This window comes from Pristiophorus japonicus, chromosome 2 (genome assembly GCF_044704955.1).
Source record: "Pristiophorus japonicus isolate sPriJap1 chromosome 2, sPriJap1.hap1, whole genome shotgun sequence".
Lineage (NCBI taxonomy): Eukaryota > Metazoa > Chordata > Chondrichthyes > Pristiophoridae > Pristiophorus > Pristiophorus japonicus.
The window spans coordinates 349,954,487-349,974,289 of NC_091978.1; the positions used below are offsets into that span (position 1 = coordinate 349,954,487).

The window sequence follows — 19,803 nt, forward strand, 5'->3', positions numbered from 1 at the left end:
CACCAGAATTATTCCAGTAATGAGGGAATAGAGAGCCGATTTTAAATCTCCCGTATCCAACAATAGCAGAGCAAGTGAGGAGCTAACATGGAGGCTGCACCTACCAGATGGCATTTTAACTCCTAGGTTTCAGGAGGCATGTGAGGCCCTCGCCACAGGTAGGTGGGGCCTCACTAACATATAAAAGTTGGGAGTCTGATGACGTCAATAAGACCCCTGCTTTATTTTAATTTTGTATGGCGAGGTTGACACTTTATGCCAGCTTCACGAGGGAAAGCTGGTGCGAAGGAGCAGCAGTCGCAGAAGAGAGTCGAAAAGAGGTATATTTTGGCCCAAATGAGACCGTGGTAATGAAAATTCAGGAATCCTTTAAGAACCAGTGGATGTTGTACTAGGTAGATTAGTCTTTCTGAATGATGGATGTGTTCTGTTTGGGTGAAATGTTGCCCTCATCTGCATCTATCTTCTGATCTAGTGAGTGCTAAGTGTAATGTATTTGCTTCATGGGTTCTTAATGCTTAAGAATTCATAGCAACACATTGCTATTTAGAACTAGTTGGTTTATTAGCAAACGGTTTAACAATAACACTACACATTACCAGTTCATCCATCAGACTCTCAACCACCTGCCTTATCGTAGATCCCCCGAACCCAACTGGCTGGAGTTTTATTGAGTCTTGTGAACATCACATGACTAGCTAAGCCACTCCCAACTCAACAGCTCTACAACTATTTGAAGTTGCACCTGTAAATCAAGTGCTCCCTGATTAAAGGGGGTGGGGGGGGCACTAAAACTGACACAATGAACAAATTAAACTTTTGACAGTAATTTTAAATCAAATTAAAATTTGGTTGCCGAGGGTGATGAAACACTCCAGTCCCTCCGGTGCCCACCTCTCGCAGAAGGCTGCGAGCGTACCGGTGGACACCGCATATGCTCCATCTCCAGGGACACCCTGGCTCGGATGTAACCGTGGAAGAAAGGCAGGCAGTCGGGCTGAATGACCCCCTCGACCACCCACTGCCTGGACCGGTTGATGGCCACGCCGAGGAGCAGTCCTACGAGGAGGCCTTCCGACCTGCCTGCTCCCCTCTGCACAGGGTGCCCAAAGATCAGGAGCGTGGGACTGAAGTGCAACCAGAATTTGAGGAGCTGCCCCTTCAAATAATGGAAGAGGGGCTGCAACCTCACACATACAACATGGACTCCTCAAGACTGCAGAAATTGCAGGCGGCCTGGGAGTCCGTGAACCGACTTAAAAACTTATTGCACAGGACTGCTCCATGCAACATCCTCCAGGCTAAATCCCCATGGACTCCCGCTTAGAGAGCACTCCATTGAGGACCACTGCCTCCTCCGGCAAGATGGTGCTCCATGGCGTGTCCGGATGGCAGACAAAGATGGCAAGGTGGAGAGTGTGCAGGAGCAGCCCGTACAGGAAACCCCTCCGTGCAGAACTGAAAGGCACAGAGGGGATTTCCCCGAGGCAGCTCAAGTTGTGAGGCGCCGGCTCCCGAGGGAGGTTTCGGGGCTTGTTGCCGATGAGGAATTCCTTCCGGACGAGGGTCAGTTCAGACAAGATCGCCCCACGTGCTTGAGCATTCTTGACACACCGAACGGAGTCAGGGCCCAGTGCTGTTTTTAGCGACTCGATGGCATTGGCCGCACGCCAGATGTCGGCCCAGGATAGGCCGGTCAACAGCTCTACAAACCTGTGAGCATACTCACAGGTGCATACATTACACCAAGCAACAAAACAACTATACCTTAATGCAAAGTTTACATGTGCACTATAACACTTCAGCAACAAAATCCTTGGAATGGTTGACTATAAGAAGAACTTTACAGACGATTGAGTGAAAAATGGGAAATAGGAAATTAAACTGGGGAAAAAAATGGAACGTTTTAAAAACTACCTTAGGGCGTTCAGGAAAAAAAGTGCATATAACAAGGAAATAAATAGAAAGACCTAGGATAAGGTGGTTGAATAAGGAGGTCAGAGCTAACCCAGAGGCTAAAAAGAATTATTTTTATAAATATAAGAAAGCAATCAACAGAATGAGCTGAGAGTCATATAAAAGTCAACTGAGGTTAACTGAAATATTACAACGAGCGTAAGAACAGTAGAAAGGCAGATTGTGGATAGAAAAATATTTCTTTGGATCCGTCTTGCGGATACGAAATCATAGATCTGAGATGGATCATTTGGAAAATGTTCACATCGTTTTCAATACACTAGGAAGGTTCAAATTAAAAAGTGCAGAGACCATAACACGTAGGCATTGTGGGCTGAATCTCGACAGGAGCGGGCTGTGAGGAAATAGGGAAATTCATGTTTACCCTCATGCTGTGGAGATTTAGCTCTGTGGCGTGCGTAGTTTTGCTTTGACAGGTTCCCCGCCCGGAAGTCAGCCGGATTGACAGGCTTGGCTTCCAGTCGGGCAGGGAGCGCTCCAGAGGAGGCCGCATTCACAGGCAAGTCATCCTGCTGCTGCCAGTGAGAGCATGGGGGAGGGGTCCGATACCTGACCCCGGGGGGGATAAGTCTGATCCCCGACCCAGGGGAGCTGGAGGGGTTGGGGGGAGTTCAGGGAAGCTCTCCTTGAATGCTGTCTTCGCCTCCCTTTAGCTGCTGGGATTCCCAAGGCTGGAGAAATCCAGCCGGCCAGGATTAAATCTGCAAAGCAGCCGAAATCAGCGGCTGCCAGCCTCATTAAAATACTTAATTGGCCAACCCGCCTCGTGGGCGAGTTGGAGGCGGGTTGGGTTGGGTTTTGAGATTTTTGGAGTTTTAACATCTCAAGACTCCGAGACCCAACCCACCTGTTTTGGGGGTTAAGATTCAGCCACATGGATCTAAAAGCAATGCATCATGTCTCTCAAACCAATTGGGAGCCTTTGAAGAGGGAAGTAAATTAGCTGACAGGGCTGTCAAATGAACATTATTTACTAGGGTTTTTATAAGGTAGTTCAAAAGGTACAACATCATCTAAAGCTGGCACTTCAGTGCAATACTGAGAGATTGCTGCATTTCAGATATCGTCTTTCAGATGAGACATTAAACCAAGATCCTAACTACCCGTTCAGGTGACTGTTCAATTCCGCTTGATCAGCCAGACCAAAGCTGCTCGGGACTTAACACTGGTTTTGGATTTCAAGAGGGCTAGATTTGCAGAGATGGCAAAGGGCTTGAATCAAGTTCATTTAGAAACCTCGTATTAAGCAGGGATATTACCGTCTTCACACAAAAAGGAAACTATGAATGTTGTAGAGTCAAAAGGCGGCCAAATGGTAACACAAACCTAAAGTGTCTAACTGGTCATGTACAAGGACAAATCTGACTTAATCAAAAATACTTTTACAGACTCAACGAAATAACTCAGGAGAACAGACACAGATATTAAGCTCAAATAAAAACAAAAAATCAAAGTAGTCAAAGTCACTGGAGACGCGAACAGTGGATAGCTGCAAGAGCACAATCGTTTTAGTACATTAGGAGTCAGAGGACTGGGCCATTAAAGGATTCCTTGGGGATGATTCAGGTGGACTCCCAGGATATGGCAGAGATTTTAAGTGGCTACTTTGCATCAGTCTCCAGTAGGCGATGCTCAGTTATTAATAATGTAATGTAAAGTTAACTCTAAAGTTGTAGGAGTCAACATGTATGCCAATATAGCCCTGAATAGAATAAAGGATCTCGAAACAGATCAGGCTACTAGTCCTAATGGCATTCACCCAAGGGTGCTCAAAGAAATGGGAGCGACTCATTAGGGTCTGGGATTGTTCCCATGGACTGGAAGGAGACCCATATGGTGGCAATATTCAAAAAGAACAAGCCATAACCAGAAAATTAAATGCACATTAGCTTGACTGGGATCAGTAGAGATACTCTGCATGACCACCTGGACCGAGAAGAGGATATTCGAGATGCTCAACGTGGCTTCTAGAAAAGGTGGCCATGACTTACCAAACTAGTTGATTTTTATTTTAGGAAGTTATCTGGTTGGTGATTGTAGGTAGCATTGTTGATATCATATACTTGCACTTTCAAAAGATGCTGCACAATTAGCTATTTAATAAGATAAGAGACCTGTGGTTAGATCTTGGATTGGATAAAGAATTGGTTGCAATCTTGTAGGCAGAGGATTGTTATTAATGGTGGTGGTGCTACGTGGAGAGCGACTATTAGTGGAGTCCCACAGGGGTCAGTGTTACAACCATTGGTTTTCCCTATCTTCGTTAATGATCTGGATGAAGGCATTGGGAGAAATGGTTCACAAGTTTGAAGAAGATACAAAGATTTGTGTGAGTGTCATGACCTTAAGATGAGGAAAAAATGACTACAATCAGATCTAGATACTACAGAGGAAATGGGCTTATGTCGAACAAATGGTTTTTTAATATAGATAAAGTGCTACTGCCAAACATATGTACATCATGCAGCATTCTGAACTAAAGGCTATTGAGTGGAAAAAAAGATTTAGGTGTTGTAGTACATGAATTTCTAAAGGTTCACAACTAGTTCTGCAAGGCTATATAGGAGCAGCAAATAGAGTACTAGGATAGATTGCGAGGATGATTCAATATTTAAAATAAGCACTATACTGTCTTGTTTAAGACCTTGGTAAGGTCCCATCTAGAATAGTATGTCTACATAAGAACATAAGAAACAGAAGCAGGAGTACGCCTCAATTCAATATCATGGCTGATCTGATCTTGGCCTCAACTCCACTTCCCCGCCTGCTCCCCATAACCCTCGTCTCCCTTATCGTTCAAAAATCTGTCTATCTCCACCTTAAATATATTCAATGACCCAGCCTCCACAGCTCTCCGGGGTAGAGAATTCCAAAGATTCATGACCCTCAGAAGAAATTCCTCCTCATTTCTGTTTTAAATGGGCGACCACTTATTTTGAAACTACGCCCCCTAGTTCTAGATTCCCCCATGAGGGGAAACATCCTCTCTGCATCTACCCTGTCAAGCCACCTCAGAATCTTATACGTTTCAATAACATCTCTCATTCTTCTAAATGCCAATGAGTATAGGCCCAACCTGCTCAACCTTTCTTCAAAAGATTAGTTTTGGTTCCCCCCACATGCTGGGTGACAAGAGGCTTAGAAAGGGTTTAGAGAAGGACCACTGAATTGATACCTAGTTTGAACGCCCTTAGTTACCATGATAGGCTATTATAGCGGAGTCTACTTAGTCTTGTAAAATGTAGACCGGGGAGATTTGACTGAGGTCTTCAAAATAATGGAGGGACTTGGCTGTAGACAGACTGAGTGAGATAAATTGGGAAGAACTAGAGACATGCATTGTAAATTAAGTAAGCATAGAACTAGGTTAAATGTCAGGAGGATTCTCTTTTTGTAGGGGATCATCGACCTCTAGAACATAGTCAGGTGGCGTTGGTGGTCTGGTCATCGTCCTACATTATGCTATGTTAAAGGCATAATTGCATAATGTCGCAAAGCGCTTCACAGGAGCATTATCAAACAGAATTGCACACCAAGCCACATAAGGAGATATCAGGGCAGATGACCAAAAGCTTGGTCAAAGAGATAGGATTTAAGGAGCTTCATAAATGAGGAAGGAGAGGTGGAGAGGCGGATAGGTTTAGAAGGAGAGAGAAACTTGGGAGGTAAAAACCTAAACATCTGCAATAACCAAGAATGCAAATAGTAAAGAGTTGGTGCAAGGGCCTGAGAAGACGGGAAAAGGGGAGAACAACTTGGGAATTACAAATCTACTCATACATGGTCTCCCAACAGTAAATCAAGTAAGATAACTTGGCTCACTTGTCAGTCTCCAATAATATCACCGAAGTTTAATCAACAGAAAACAGTGACTACACTTTAAAAGTACTTAATTGGCTATTGTGATATATTCACAGAGCACAAGCACACACAGCTTCCTACATGGCAGGCAGCTCTCTCGGAAGCCTCCGGAATCTGCCTGGTTCTGTTTATTATTAACTCTGCAGTTGCAGTACACAATACGTCCACATCCAGTGTGGAGCTACAAACATTACACTTCTCCCTCCTTAATGAAGAAGTTATTATAACAAACATCATACATAACTTTCATGTTTATACATAACACAGGATATAGACTTTTTTTCCCCCCTATTTACAAATTTAACTTTTACCACTTGTTTTCTGTTTCAAAGAGGATACTTTCACTCTCGAACAGAACCTTCCAAACATGGTGTCGAACCTAAACTCATTCGCGGCTCATCCTGAGGAATGTTTTCCTCCATGGAATTTCCTTGATTTTCATTTGAACTCACTAACTTCAGGCTCTTTGTTTTCCTGACTTGGACTCAGACTTTTATTCTGATTCTCTCCTGGATTTGTTTCCAGTACATTGGATTTAGGATTTGCTACTGGTGTATCAAAACTATCTGATGAGTCAGAAATAATTGAATCATTCCCACCTTCAACTCCTTCCATGTCTGTAGGTAAAATATCAATATGAACAAACCTAACCTGTCCATTATCAAACACCTTTACCAAATATGTGTGAGGACCACATATCTTCACCACTCTTCCTAGTAACCACTTTACCCATTTATGGTGATAGTTCTTCACTCTCACCTTCTTGTTTAATTTCACACTTCTCTCTTTTACTCTACCTTTATCATGATTCTCTTTCTGTCTTAATTGTGTCGCTTCTACGGACTGTGCCAAATTTGGCTTTAACAACGAGAATCTGGTTCGTGGCTGTCGTTTGAGAAACAACTTTGCTGGTGTTCTACCAGTAGTTGTATGAGGAGTATTTCGATATGTAATCAAAAAATTCGCCAATTTGTGATCCAATGACAATTGTCGTTTCCTTGGATTTGGATCTAACATTTGTTTTATTAGGGCATGTTTTACAATTTGTACAATTTGCTCTGCTGCACCATTCGAAGCAGGATGTTATGGTGGAACCTTGGTATGTTTTTGCTCATGAATTGTACAAATTCTTCTGAACGAAATTGTGGTCCATTATCCGAAACAATTTCTTCAGGGAGGCCAAATGAAGAAAATAATTTTCGTAAAATGTCCAATGTTTTACTTGTTATTTTCCACGTTGGAAACACCTCAACCCACTTCAAATGGCTATCAACCACAATGAATAATTGTTGTACTTCTAACTCAGCAAAATCACTATGTAGCCTTTGCCACACCCTGGGAGGCCATTTCCATGGCTGTAATGGTACTGGTGGTGGTTGCTTGCTTACCGATTGACATGTCGTATACTGACTCACGATGTAATCTATATCTTTATCAAGACCTGGCCACCATAAATAATTGCGTGCAAAACTCTTGGTCAAGCACATTCCCAGATGTTGGTCATGGAGATCTCCTAATAATTTTGACCTGAATTTATTTGGTATAACCACTCTTGCACCCCACATGATACAATCTTTAATGACTGATAATTCATTCCTATGAATGAAGAATGGATATGTATCTTTGTCTGCTACCTGTTTGGCCATCCATTTGCAATATACTCATACACCTTTGACATCACTGGGTCACGTTTGGTTGCTCTACCAATCTCTTCAGCTGTGACTGGCAGTTCATCAATGTATGAAAAATAAAACACTTCTTCCCTATCAGGTGTAACTTGTGATGGAGAAGGCAATCTAGACATTGCATCAGCATTACTGTGATCAGCTGATCGTCTGTATTCAATATCATATGTATATGCTGACAAAATCAAAGCCCATCTCTGCATTCGGGCTGCAGCTAATGTTGGAACTGGGGACTTTGGATGGAGGATTGTTGTTAGGGATTTATGGTCCGTAACGATGGTAAACAAAGTTTCAAGTATTTGTGAAACTTCTTGACCCCAAAAATTAATGCCAAAAGCTTCCATTTCAATTTGCGCATAATTACTCTCACTGGCACTGAGTGCGTGAAGCAAAAGCAATTGGTCTCTCCTCCCCACTAAGTGATACATGAGAGATCACTGTCCCAACTCCATACGGAGAGGCATCACATGCTAGCTTAATCTCCTTAGATATGTCATAGTGAACTAACATGGTGCTCTCTATCAATTTGCTTTTACACTCCTTGAATGCTGTATCACATTCTTTTGACCACTTCCAATGGACCTGTTTTTTCAAAAGTTCATTCAGTGGATGTAATACTGTAGCCAAATTTGGTAGAAACTTCCCATAATAGTTCAAAAGACCCAAGAATGAACGAAGTTCAGTGACATTCCTGGGAGTGGGTCATTTCTAATTGCATCCAATTTTTCCATGGTTGGATGTAAACCATCTTTGTCTACTCTGTACCTTAAGTACTCCACTGAGTTTTTAAATAACTCACACTTACGAGCAGACACTCATACTCTGTTCTTCTCTAGCCGTTTGAGGACTTCATTCAATAATGTTGTTATGAATTTGCTTATTTGGTGCTGAAATTAGTATGTCATCCAAATAACATACTACCCCTTCAATACCTTGCAAAATCTGGTTCATCACCCCTTGGAATATGGCAGGGGCGGAAGACACTCCAAACAGTAGCCTATTAAATTGATATAGGCCTAGATAAGTATTTATAGTCAAACATGACTTGGACTCCTCATCTAGTTCAAGCTGTAAGTAGGCATTCGTAAGATCCAGTTTTAAGAAGATCTGACCACCTGACAGTGTTGTGAACAAATCTTCTATATTCGGCAATGTATTGGGGACATTACCCTCTAGAACCTGGTTTATGGTTACTTTATAATCACCACACAATCTTACTTTACCATCAGACTTAGGTACAACAATGGGTGTAGCCCAATTACATCGATCTATCTTAGAAATAATGTTCTCAGTCTCTAGTCTTTTGAGTTCTTGCTCAACTTTCTCTTTGAGTGCATATGGTACGGAACGTGGCTTGTAGTAAACCAATCTAACGTCCTTCTGTACCCTGACACTGGCCTTGAAGCCTTGGATCGGACTGCCCGTTTCGCAGAACACCTTCGGATACTTCTTGATAACCTCATCCGTTGATGAAAATCTCGCTTCCACACAGAAAATCTTACTCCAATCCAGCTTCAGTGAGCTCAACCAATTTCTTCCTAGTAAGGCAGACTTGTCTCCTTTCACTATTATTAGAGGCAAGTTCTGAAATTGATCTTTATATTTCACCGGTACGGTGATACGACCTACCACAGGAATTTTCTCTCCGGAGTAGCCTCACAGCTCTATCTTGAATTTCTCCAATTGGAAATCACGCAATTTATCGCGATATAGTGATTCCGGTACTACACTCACGGATGCACCCGTGTCGATTTCCATTAGTATCTTGAATCCCGCAACATCTATGTGGATTTTGATGCTTTCCGAATAGCTGTTCGTTAACCTCGTGCTCCTAATGACGTGTAACTCTAACATCCCCTCGTCCTGTTGTTGTTCTTCCATGCTATGTAGTCTCTTGGGATTTCTACTCAAAACTTTGAACGCTGGACTCATAGCTTTGGAAGCTGGTTTACCCTTCAGTCGGCATGCCTTCGCAAGATGCCCAGTCTTTCTGCAGAAGAAACACTCTGCCTTCACGTAGGGACAACTTTGAGCAATGTGTTGTCCCAGGCACCTATAACACGACTTCGACGCTCTGTTAGAATTTCCAGTTTCTGAGACTTTGGGCCCCCACCATTTTTTTACTTTGAACCTGCAGGTGATTTACCTCTGTTGACTGACGACCATAATTATGATTTAATTCTCGGGAATATTGTTCGGCCATGCCCATCGACCTCGCTGTCTGACAAGCAAGCTCAAAAGTCAAGTCATCCCGTTGTCAATAACTTCCTTCTGATCACATCATTTTTTACCCCACAAACAAAACGATCCAGTAATGCTCAGTTTTGAAAATTTCCAAAATTACAGTGCATCAATAGCTTTTTTAATGCTACGATGTAATCACTGATACCTTCATCAGTCTTTTGATTCCGAATCCCAAAATGATAGCTTTCAGCAATTTCTAACGGTTTGAGGTTATAGTGCTGCCCCAGCTTTGTTAAAATCTCTAAGCGTAGTGTCCTTTGGCTCGTCAGGCACAAGCAGATTTACAAGGATTTCCCCACACGAAGGACCCGCCTCCGATAAGAAGATCGCTTTCTTACGTTCTAACACAGCCCGGTTCTGGACTGCATTGTCTGGAACTTCGATTATGTTATTTGCAGTGAAATACATTTCTAGTCGATCTACATATGCTTTAAAACGTTCCCAGTCGTGTCTATATTCCCCCAAATGTCCGATTACACCTGCCATTTTAATCTCTAGCTGTTCACACCGTGTGCTGTATTTTACCTCGGATTTTGTAGCTTTTTTCCAAAGACAGAAACTTCCAAAGTCTCTGTCGGCTGGCTGAATCCTTCAACAAAATGTAAGCTTTAAATCATCCAAAAAATCCCATCTCATTGCGAAGTGTGATATATTCACATAGCACAAGCACACACAGCTTCCTACATGGCAGGCAGCTCTCTCGGAAGCCTCCGGGAATCTGCCTGGTTCTGTTTATTATTAACTCTGCAGTTGTAGTACACAATATGTCCACATCCACATAGTGTGGAGCTACAAACATTACAAGCTTACAGACATTACAGCTATAAAGCACTTTGGGACATCCGGAGATTTTGAAAGGTACTACAGGTGCAGCGTCCAAAATCCGGAGTTCCGGAATCCGGACTGATTGGTGGCAGGGTCGTCCGGAATTTTAAAATGTTTCGAAATCCGGACCCTGCCGACCTCGAGGTGCCGCCGCTGCACGACCTCGGGCCTCACCTCGCCGGCCCGCCCAAACACCTCCTCCATGACAGGGCCGCTCGAACATCATCTCTTCGGCGGGGCCCCGCCCGAACACCTCCACGGCGGGGCCCCGCCCGAACACCTCCTCCACGACAGGGCCGCTCGAACATCATCTCTTCGGCGGGGCCCCGCCCGAACACCTCCACGGCGGCAAGGCCCGGCGCAAACACCTCCACGACGGCGGGGCCCCGCCCAAACACCTCCACGGCGGCAAGGCCCGGCGCAAACACCTCCACGGCGGCAAGGCCCGGCGCAAACACCTCCACGGCGGCAAAGCCCGGCGCAAACACCTCCACGGCGGCAAGGCCCGGCGCAAACACCTCCACGGCGGCAAGGCCCGGCGCAAACACCTCCACGGCGGCAAGGCCCGGCGCAAACACCTCCACGACGGCAAGGCCCGGCGCAAACACCTCCACGGAGGCGGGGCCCCGCGCGGCGACCCAAACAACTCATCGACGAGCACCCACCCGGCTTTCTGACGTTCCGAAATCCAGAAATACCCGAACCTGGGCTCGGGTGTTTCCGGATTTGTGACATCAAAGACGTTACAAAATCCGGCAAAATGCAAAATCCGGAATGGCCTTGGTCCCGAGGTTTCCGGATTCGGGACGCTGCACCTGTATATATAAATGTAAGTCTTTCTTTTTAACAGCAACAAACTTCAACTGTTTTACATTTCAAGAAAATCCAACCTCATTGATTTTATCCAAATTTTCTCTGTATAAATCAACCCCTGTATTCAGTGAAATTGGACATGATATAATAAAACCAGAAATTAATGTGAATTTAGAAAACATGAACAATTTTGCACAATTGATGCAATTGTCCTATTTCAGTATAGACGAATAAAAAGTGCTACCATTTAGAAAGAAAGACTTGCATTAGTAATGCACCCTTCATATCCCCAGAACATCTCAAAACACTTCACAGCCAATGAATTGTAATCAGTGTCATGTAAGCAAACACAGCAGCCAATTTGTGCAGAGCAAGCTCCCATAAATAGCAGTGAGATAGAGGATGTGTTTAATGATGTTGGTTGAGAGAGGAATGTTGGCCAGGACAATTCTCCTCCTCTTCAAATAGTGGCATGGGGTGTTTCATGTCCATTTGAGCAATCAGATGGGAATTTCGCTTTAATGCTTCGTTTGAAAATCAGCAAATCCTCACAACGGAGGTATTTCATTTAAGTATTAGCGTTGATTATATAATCACATTTCTGGTTCTGTGATCAAGTCTCCAGAATGGGGCTTGAACCCATAACCTTCAACCTCAATGGCAAGAGTGCTACACTGAGCCAAGGCTTACACTTACTGGGAAAGTCAGTTTTATGCACAGTGGGCCTTGCCAGCACTGAATCTGCAGGAAGACTCGCCTCCCAATACTCTGGAAATGGTGCAATTCATCTGCAGAAGTTTCTGGACACTGAGCCTGACCTACAACTTCTTATAAATCATCTATACAGTGGATGCCGGCAATCCCAATCCAGGCACAACTAAGTCAAGAGCCTGTGAAAAAAATAATGTAAATTGGCATCTGTTAGGTACAATATCCGGCCCTTGCTGGGATATATATTCAGTCATTCAGGAACTCCCCAAAACTGGCAAGGTATTGATGTGACTTTCATGGCATCTGAGCCATTAAACCAGCGAGATGTTGGCATGAAGCCCAGGGATCGGAAAGGTGGTCTTTCATGCTGATTTCACACTCGCATTGAGTTGGCACGACTTATACCAGCACTGGCCTCCATTTTTCCACATTCGCGTCAATATAAAATTGATGATAGAAGTGGGAACAGATGGAAACAAATTGCTGGAGTGCAGTAGTTAAAATCATGCCTTTTAGACACAGGATGGAAGAAGTTTTTAAATTGGCTTCTTCATTAAAGTAATTGTAGTTGCAAATAAAAGGGTCTTTAATCAAAGATCATCAATGTGAATCATTTGCAGGGACAACAAAAGCTGAGCAATTTTCAAGGGCCGGATACTATACCTAACAGATGCCAATTTATATTATAGCCTCAAACAAGCACACAAATTAAATATGATCCAAACAGATGCACTGAGTTTCGTATCCCTATAGAATCCCCAGGAGATTCTCATTTGGTATTTAGGTCATACTGATATACAGCAGGCTCACTACTCCGAGATGGCAAACTATTTTTTTCCAGTAAGATCAGAGTAACCTAGAAGGCAATATCTGGGACTAAAGGGGCGAATGTAACTGCCAGCGGGTTTCCAGCAGAATTCCACTGGTTATAGTTAGTTCCCTGCCCACGGCAATATTTAACTACGGTGATTCCACCCACCGGGACTCATTAAACGTGCCGCCGGCAGCAAGTGGCTGCCAGCCTCCAGAGACGGGGCCATCAGCCGGCACTCCTATAAGTGTGGGGAAGAGAAGGAATAAACATTCCTCTACGATCCTCTTCACGCAAGCCGTCACCTGGCAGGAAAGCCCAAAGAACTGCCCACCCGTTCAGTTTCCCAGTGCGGGCAAGGTTGAAATCTCCCTGCCCCAGGTTTCCTCACAGAGCATATGTAGGTTGAAAAGTCGGGAGAAGCCGATACATCTGACAGAAATATCCAGCACACAATGTTGAACCCTAGAACACGGATGATTTACACTGAGTTTCCCCACCATCGCAGAACTTCATGGAGTCTGCATACAATAAATGACAATGAATAACTCTGATCAGACCAGACTGTGCTATCTTTCACCACACTGAGTCGTTTCCCAAACTCATTATTATTACCACTGCAAATAAAAGGGCTGATTCATAGATGATGAGCACTCTTACAAGAAGTGCTGGTCAGGAAATGACATGCTACAGTGATCTACTGTCCATTAATTATCGGGGCCAGTGATTTTCCAACTAGTGTTCCCAGGAGCACGTGAGTGGGGAATCAGTCCTATAATCTAAATCGCTGGTCCTCGGGGTCAAGGTAACCTTGGCAACAGGTACCTGTGTGCCCACTTTATGCCAGAAAAATGTAACGCATCCTTTCCTATCATTTTCCCCCTTTCATGTCTGCTTTCTGTTCATTGTCCCCATTTATATATCCAACAATCTTTCCTTAGAATTTCTTGTGCTCGTTCCATGGTTTCTAGTGAAAATTACAAATTTTGAAGACTCGTACTAAGCAAAGGAGCAACAGTAAGAGCTACCACTACTGGCAATTACACGTTGTGAACTCCAGCAAATAAAGCATAATCATCAAGCATAAAAAAAATGCAACATATTACAGCTAACAGTGGAGTATAAAATTTGTTAAGGCTTTTTTTTGTAAACTCCATTACTCCTTGAATGTGCATACAGAAGTAGTACTCAGCACCATTGATGTTAGGAGAAGTATTGCTGCAGGGCAGCTTTATAGTACAGGTTGAACCTCCCTTATCCAGAACTCTCTTATCTGGAACCACCCTCGTCCAGAACCATTCCCGGCCACCGGGTGGTGCATGCGCAGAACTCAGTCATGAACAAATTGAAGTTTTTCCTCGCTGCCGACTCCTGCAATCGCTGGCCTGACCTCGCGACCCACCCCCGCCCGCGATCCCCTCCCCCTCACTATCCCCCAAGCCCGCCCCCCCCATCCCACAATGATCTCTCTGCCGCACTCCCAGCCCCAAGCCAGCCAGCTGCGATACCCCCTTGCTCAGTACCTGTACCATCCAATTTAACGTGACCAGCCCTCGTCCGGTAAAATTCCTTATCCAGAACAGGCCAAGTCCCGAGGGTTCCGGATAAGGGAGGTTCAACCTGTACCCAAACACGCCAAGGCAAGAGACAGGGATCAGCTCACGATATTGCTCTTGGTGGGTTCCACTCTTAGCTGTGCTGTCAGACAGGGATGAAATAAAATCTCTCTCATAATGCCCAGTGTTAACCATAACATCAACAATAACCTCCTCTTTAGCCTCCAGAACAGAATGACAAAAAAAAGTTAAATGTGGAATTGTAATAATAGAAAGCTTATTATGAATGAACTACAAATGACAACAAATACAAATTTGCAATGTGGTGCTTGACTCAATTAAAGGTATTCTCACTCAATTATCCCAAATAAAAATACATAGGCCCTGAAAGCCCATGGGTGTACCCCAGTCTCCCATTCACCCACCAGGGCTTCTTACAGTCTCCCACCCAAGTTACAATTGGAGACTCAAAAAAAAAACGCTGGGATTTCAGGGCCATTCATGTTAAAAAAAAACTGTGCAGCATTAAGACTGTGTCTTCCTGGATTCCAACAGTATTCAGACCTTTATCAATTCAATCTCGTCCAGTCCAGTCCCATCCCATTCTATCCAGTCCAGCCCAACCCAACCCAGTCCCAACCCAAATTTCCCTCAACACTCGGTGCCTGTAGGTTTAAGTCCTAGTTCTGGGCTCTACTTCGGCATAGAATTTGTGAACCGCAGGTTTAAATAGGCCGCCAAGAGATTAGTCATCCATGATCATATTGAATGGTGGTGCAGGCTCGAAGGGCCAAATGGCCTACTCCTGCACCTATTTTCTATGTTTCTATGTTACATTAAACTATACTATTGTATATAACACCATTCGGCAGTTCATGAATGAAATCAAGAGCTAAGTTGAAGTTGGAGGCACTAAGATGATTTGAGGGATCAGAAAATTGTAACGATTCCCAACTCATGCCTTTTGGTAGCTTGTCTTGGTTATTCCTTGAAATTCACCTCATTATGCTACATTTAACAGACCATCTCACTTTCATGCCCGCAAAGTGTAATGTAGAACAGGTGTCAAAGGTTGCTGTGAAAACTAGAACAATTACCTTGAACCGTTCGGAAACCCCGTCAGTGAAGCTGATGGTAAATTCAGCAATTTTCGGTGCTTGAAGCTTGCCTTTCTTTTGATTTGGCTGGTACTCTGCCCGTGTTTTAACTATAACCTACAAGGAGGAGAAAATAAATCAGCTCATCACAGTTATGTATCCTACTAAGTAAGTGCATATCAGCTCAAATACCACATGCACTTACCTTCTTCCTCAGGATGAAGCTGTTCAAGCAACAACCAGATCATATACAATCAATCAATTCCACTATACTTAATACTTGTAAAATAAACCATTTTTGGAGGGCGACTTTCGAACAAAAATTCATAAAAATTTTAAAGGTTTGTATTTGTCTTAGAGACACCAGTGGTAATCACAAGGTTTATTTTGTATACTGGTGCCAATGTGCTAGAGAAAAATTACTCTTAAAACAATACTCCTCTTGTACAATGTTTTTGTTTCAATACCTTAAATTCCTCCTCACTCCCAGCACAAGTGACAGACCTGTAACAAACAGAACCTCACCCTACAGCTATACAGCTCAGACTGGTCTCTCTAAGCACAACCCAAGAGAAGGACAAAAATGTTAATTGTACTGCTGGGTGTTTTCAGTTCAAGTGGACATAATCTTCACTCAATCACATTTGCACTTTACTGAAACCCGAGTGACATCGCCAGTATTTCTAAAAAAAACTAATTTGTCACCAGCCTCAAACCACCTTCTGTGATGAGTCACGTAAATCCAATCTCCACTCCAGACTCTGACTGTTTTGTGATCTGTGGCACTAACCCAATAATTAACGCAGGCAGTGTTCTCCATCTCATGCTCAGTTAACCAGCTTAATTAAAAATCATCTTATAAACACAGGAAATTACACCTTCAGGGGTGCAACCCAGCCTCCTCCACCAAATGTCTCTTCTGTAGCATAATAGAAAATTGTCAATTTAGCATGTTTGTGTTTTTGGACAGCAGATCACAATTATGCCAGAAATCCTATTTTGGCCCTGCCACTTTCCAATGCAACTGCCGGAAAGGCCGGAAAATGCACCACAACCCAGTTCTGCTGGGATTTCACCTCATGGAGAGGAGGCTGGGAAATTCCAGCAGGAGGAGAAGGCCGGATCTTCCATCGGTCCCACTACTGTAGCTAAGATCTGGCACGAGTCCCATTCTGAGTCATTTTGAAAAGGTCCCCAAACCTTTACTAGCAGCTTCTCCCATCCATGCAGATGATCCCCCCATCCTTAGTCAGGGTCTGAGCCAGTCTGTTTGGATAAACTTACAGCCCACAACATTTCTTTGCACCATGAAAAATGACCTCACAGCAATTTCAGGGTCCTAATGTTTAGAGTCTATCGAAAAAGAGAATTAGCCGTCATTTTATAACTTACACTTAATATTTTTGCACTTCAAACGTTGCTGTGGACATTAAAGTTACACGTTTGGATAGAATGCACATTAATATGGTCATGACTAACAGCAAGGGGGGGGGGGGGGAACAACAACTTGCATTTATATAGCACCTTTAACGTAGTAAGTGTCCCAAAGCACTTCACAGGAGTGTTATCAAACAAAATGTGACACCAAGCAGAGATATTAGGGCAGATGAGATAGGTTTTAAGGTGCCTCTTAAAGAAGGCCATGCCAGAGCTTAGGGCCTTGGCGGCTGAAGGAGGTCACCAATGATGGAGCGATTAAAAATCAGGGATGCGGAAGAAAAAAAAACACTTGCATTTATATATAGTGCTTTTCACAATCACCGGACGTACATTTGAAGGGTAGTTGATGTTGTAGTGTAGGAAACACGGCAGCCAATTTATATAGCAAGCTCCCACAAATAGCAATGTGACAATGACCAGATAACCTGTTTTTGGTATATTGATTGAGGGATAAATATTGGCCAGGATACCGAGGATAACTCCCCTGCTCTTCTTCGAAATCATGCCATGGGATCTTTTATGACCACCTGATAAACCAAGGCCCCATCTGCTCTAACGTCCCATCTGAAAGACGGCACCTGCAACAGAGCAGCACACCCTCAGCACTGCACTGGAGTGTCAGCCTGGATTTTTACGCTCAATTCTCTGGAGTGGGACTTGAACCCAGAACCTTCCGACTCAGAGGCTACCCACCTCAGCCAGAGCCGACACACAAAGGCCAGAAGTGGAGGAGCGCAGATATCAGAGGGTTTTAGGGCTGCAGGAAGTTATAGTTTTGGATGAGCTTAAGTTTATGGAGGCTGGAAAGATGGGAGGGATGGCCAGGAGTGCATTGGAATAGTCAAGCTCTAGGAGGTAACAAAGGCAGGGATGAGGGTTTTAGCAGAGGCAGGGTGAGCAGAGGCAGGGACTGATTCGGATGATGTTACGGAGGTGGAAATAGACAGTCTTGGTGATGGCATAGATGTGTGGTCGGAAGTTCATCGCGGAGTCAAATATGACACCAAGTCCATTTGAATTATTCCTTTGTAGCTCAATCAGTTGCTCTAAAGGTTTGCTGCTTCACATGCCTAAAACCATAAATCCAAATGTAAAGTGCATTGTCATGAAGCTGGAAAATATTGTCAGATTCACAACCCTATAGCTGCTTTGATGCCTGATCTGTGCTGAGTTAATACATATCAGACGATGGGCTTTAAGATCAGGCGATGTCACTTTGGTGGAAATAGGCAGTCTTAGTGATGGGCGGATGTGTAGTCAGAAGCTCACCTCAGGGTCAAATTCAACACCAAAGGTTCGAAACAGGGATTGAGTCAGTAAGGATACTAAGGAAGCATAAATTCCACTGCCGGCAGTGCTAACATACTCTGCCCGGCACACAGAGTGACCTTCTGTGGGTTTTCTACTGTCCCCTTATTTAAAACAGCGAGCAAAGTCCCAACATGATTTTTGTCAAGCAGCAGATGCGCAGAGATCAGGATTTTCTGTACAGGAGCTGAAATGTGCAGGTAGCCTGTCGGGCTAAATTTAAAATTGGATAATTTCTGGTTTGTTTGATGTTGATATGAGGCAGGAGACTGTTAATGTCCAGGAGGAAAGGCTCAGCACCCTACATCAAGCTAAATGGTTTGGATGGTGATGTCAAGCAGTAGTTGACACCAAGCAAAAGACGTCAAATAAATAATCCACAAAACCATCAATGCCAAGAAACCAAAAACAGCAGGAAAGGAGCACTAATCTCATTAAAACATCAGTTGGGACAGTTAAAGGTACGTCCAGGTACTGTGCATCCGCAAAAGTGTGCTTTGCTCTAACTTTTAAAGTGACACAGAGTTAGCCTAGTGCCAAGGACGAAACTCATTAGAACTCATTAGGGACAATCCCCAAATGAATGCTGTGTTGAGGCTTGCGCTTGAGCAGCACAAGTCTCCTGTGTGCCCTGCAGATGCCCATCATAAAACAGAGGGCAAATGGTGGTGGCAGGTAGAGCAGCCTTGCTGCCCAATGCTATCAGCATGAGTGCGATCAAGTTTTCTGGTCAGAACTCATTTGAATGCATTCGTCGAGCTGATTACTTGTCCATCACTCTGAACTTGTTGGCAGACATTGGCTCCTTACCTCCAATGCAATGAATCCTCATGTTCAAATCTCTTCATGGCTTCACCCCAACCTATCACTGTAACCACATCCAGCCTTAAATCTCCAGCCACATCCTTTGGTCTTCCAGCTCTGGCTATTTATGCTCCTCCTGCCCCCCGCCCTCCAGCCTCACCATCGTAGCACAGCCATTTTTTGCCTTGGTCCTACTCTCTGGATCTTACTCCCTTCTTTCTGCACCTTTAAAACTTATCTTTTTGACCAAGTTTGCAGTCACCTCCTAATTTCCATTATTGTTATTTGTTCTTTTATTCATTTTATCTACTTTTTCTATCTCCTCCATAAAGTGTCTTAGAATGTTTTCTACATTAAAGGCACTGTATAAATACAAGCCATCGTTGTTGTTGCTTGCTGGACAAAGTGTGAATACTGGTTTAAATCAAAATTCAACACTATTGTGATGCCATCTGCAGTTGTATAGCCAGATGCTATTAAATATCTAGGCTCGCATTGGAAGAATGGTGCATGTACTGGAGGTACTAGCAAATCCACTAGACCTGATGTCCTACATCCTAGGGTTTTGAAAGAGGTGGCTATTGATGCATTGGTTGCCATCCTCCAAAATTCCATAGAAAGGTTCCCGTGGATTGGAAGGAAGCAAATGTAATCCCACTATTTAAGAAAGG

At 43.8% G+C, this 19,803-nt stretch overlaps 1 protein-coding gene across 5 annotated transcripts in view; it reads right to left on the reverse strand.

Moving 5' to 3' along the window:
* Positions 1 to 19,803, reverse strand: part of LOC139234917 (neuronal vesicle trafficking-associated protein 1-like) — a 96,463-nt gene that overhangs the window by 25,981 nt on the left and 50,679 nt on the right. For all 5 annotated transcript variants that reach the window (XM_070865799.1, XM_070865808.1, XM_070865827.1 and 2 more), the window contains one exon: positions 15,581 to 15,697. In XM_070865799.1, the coding sequence (XP_070721900.1) occupies positions 15,581 to 15,697 (117 nt within the window). The remainder of the gene's footprint in view (positions 1 to 15,580; positions 15,698 to 19,803) is intronic.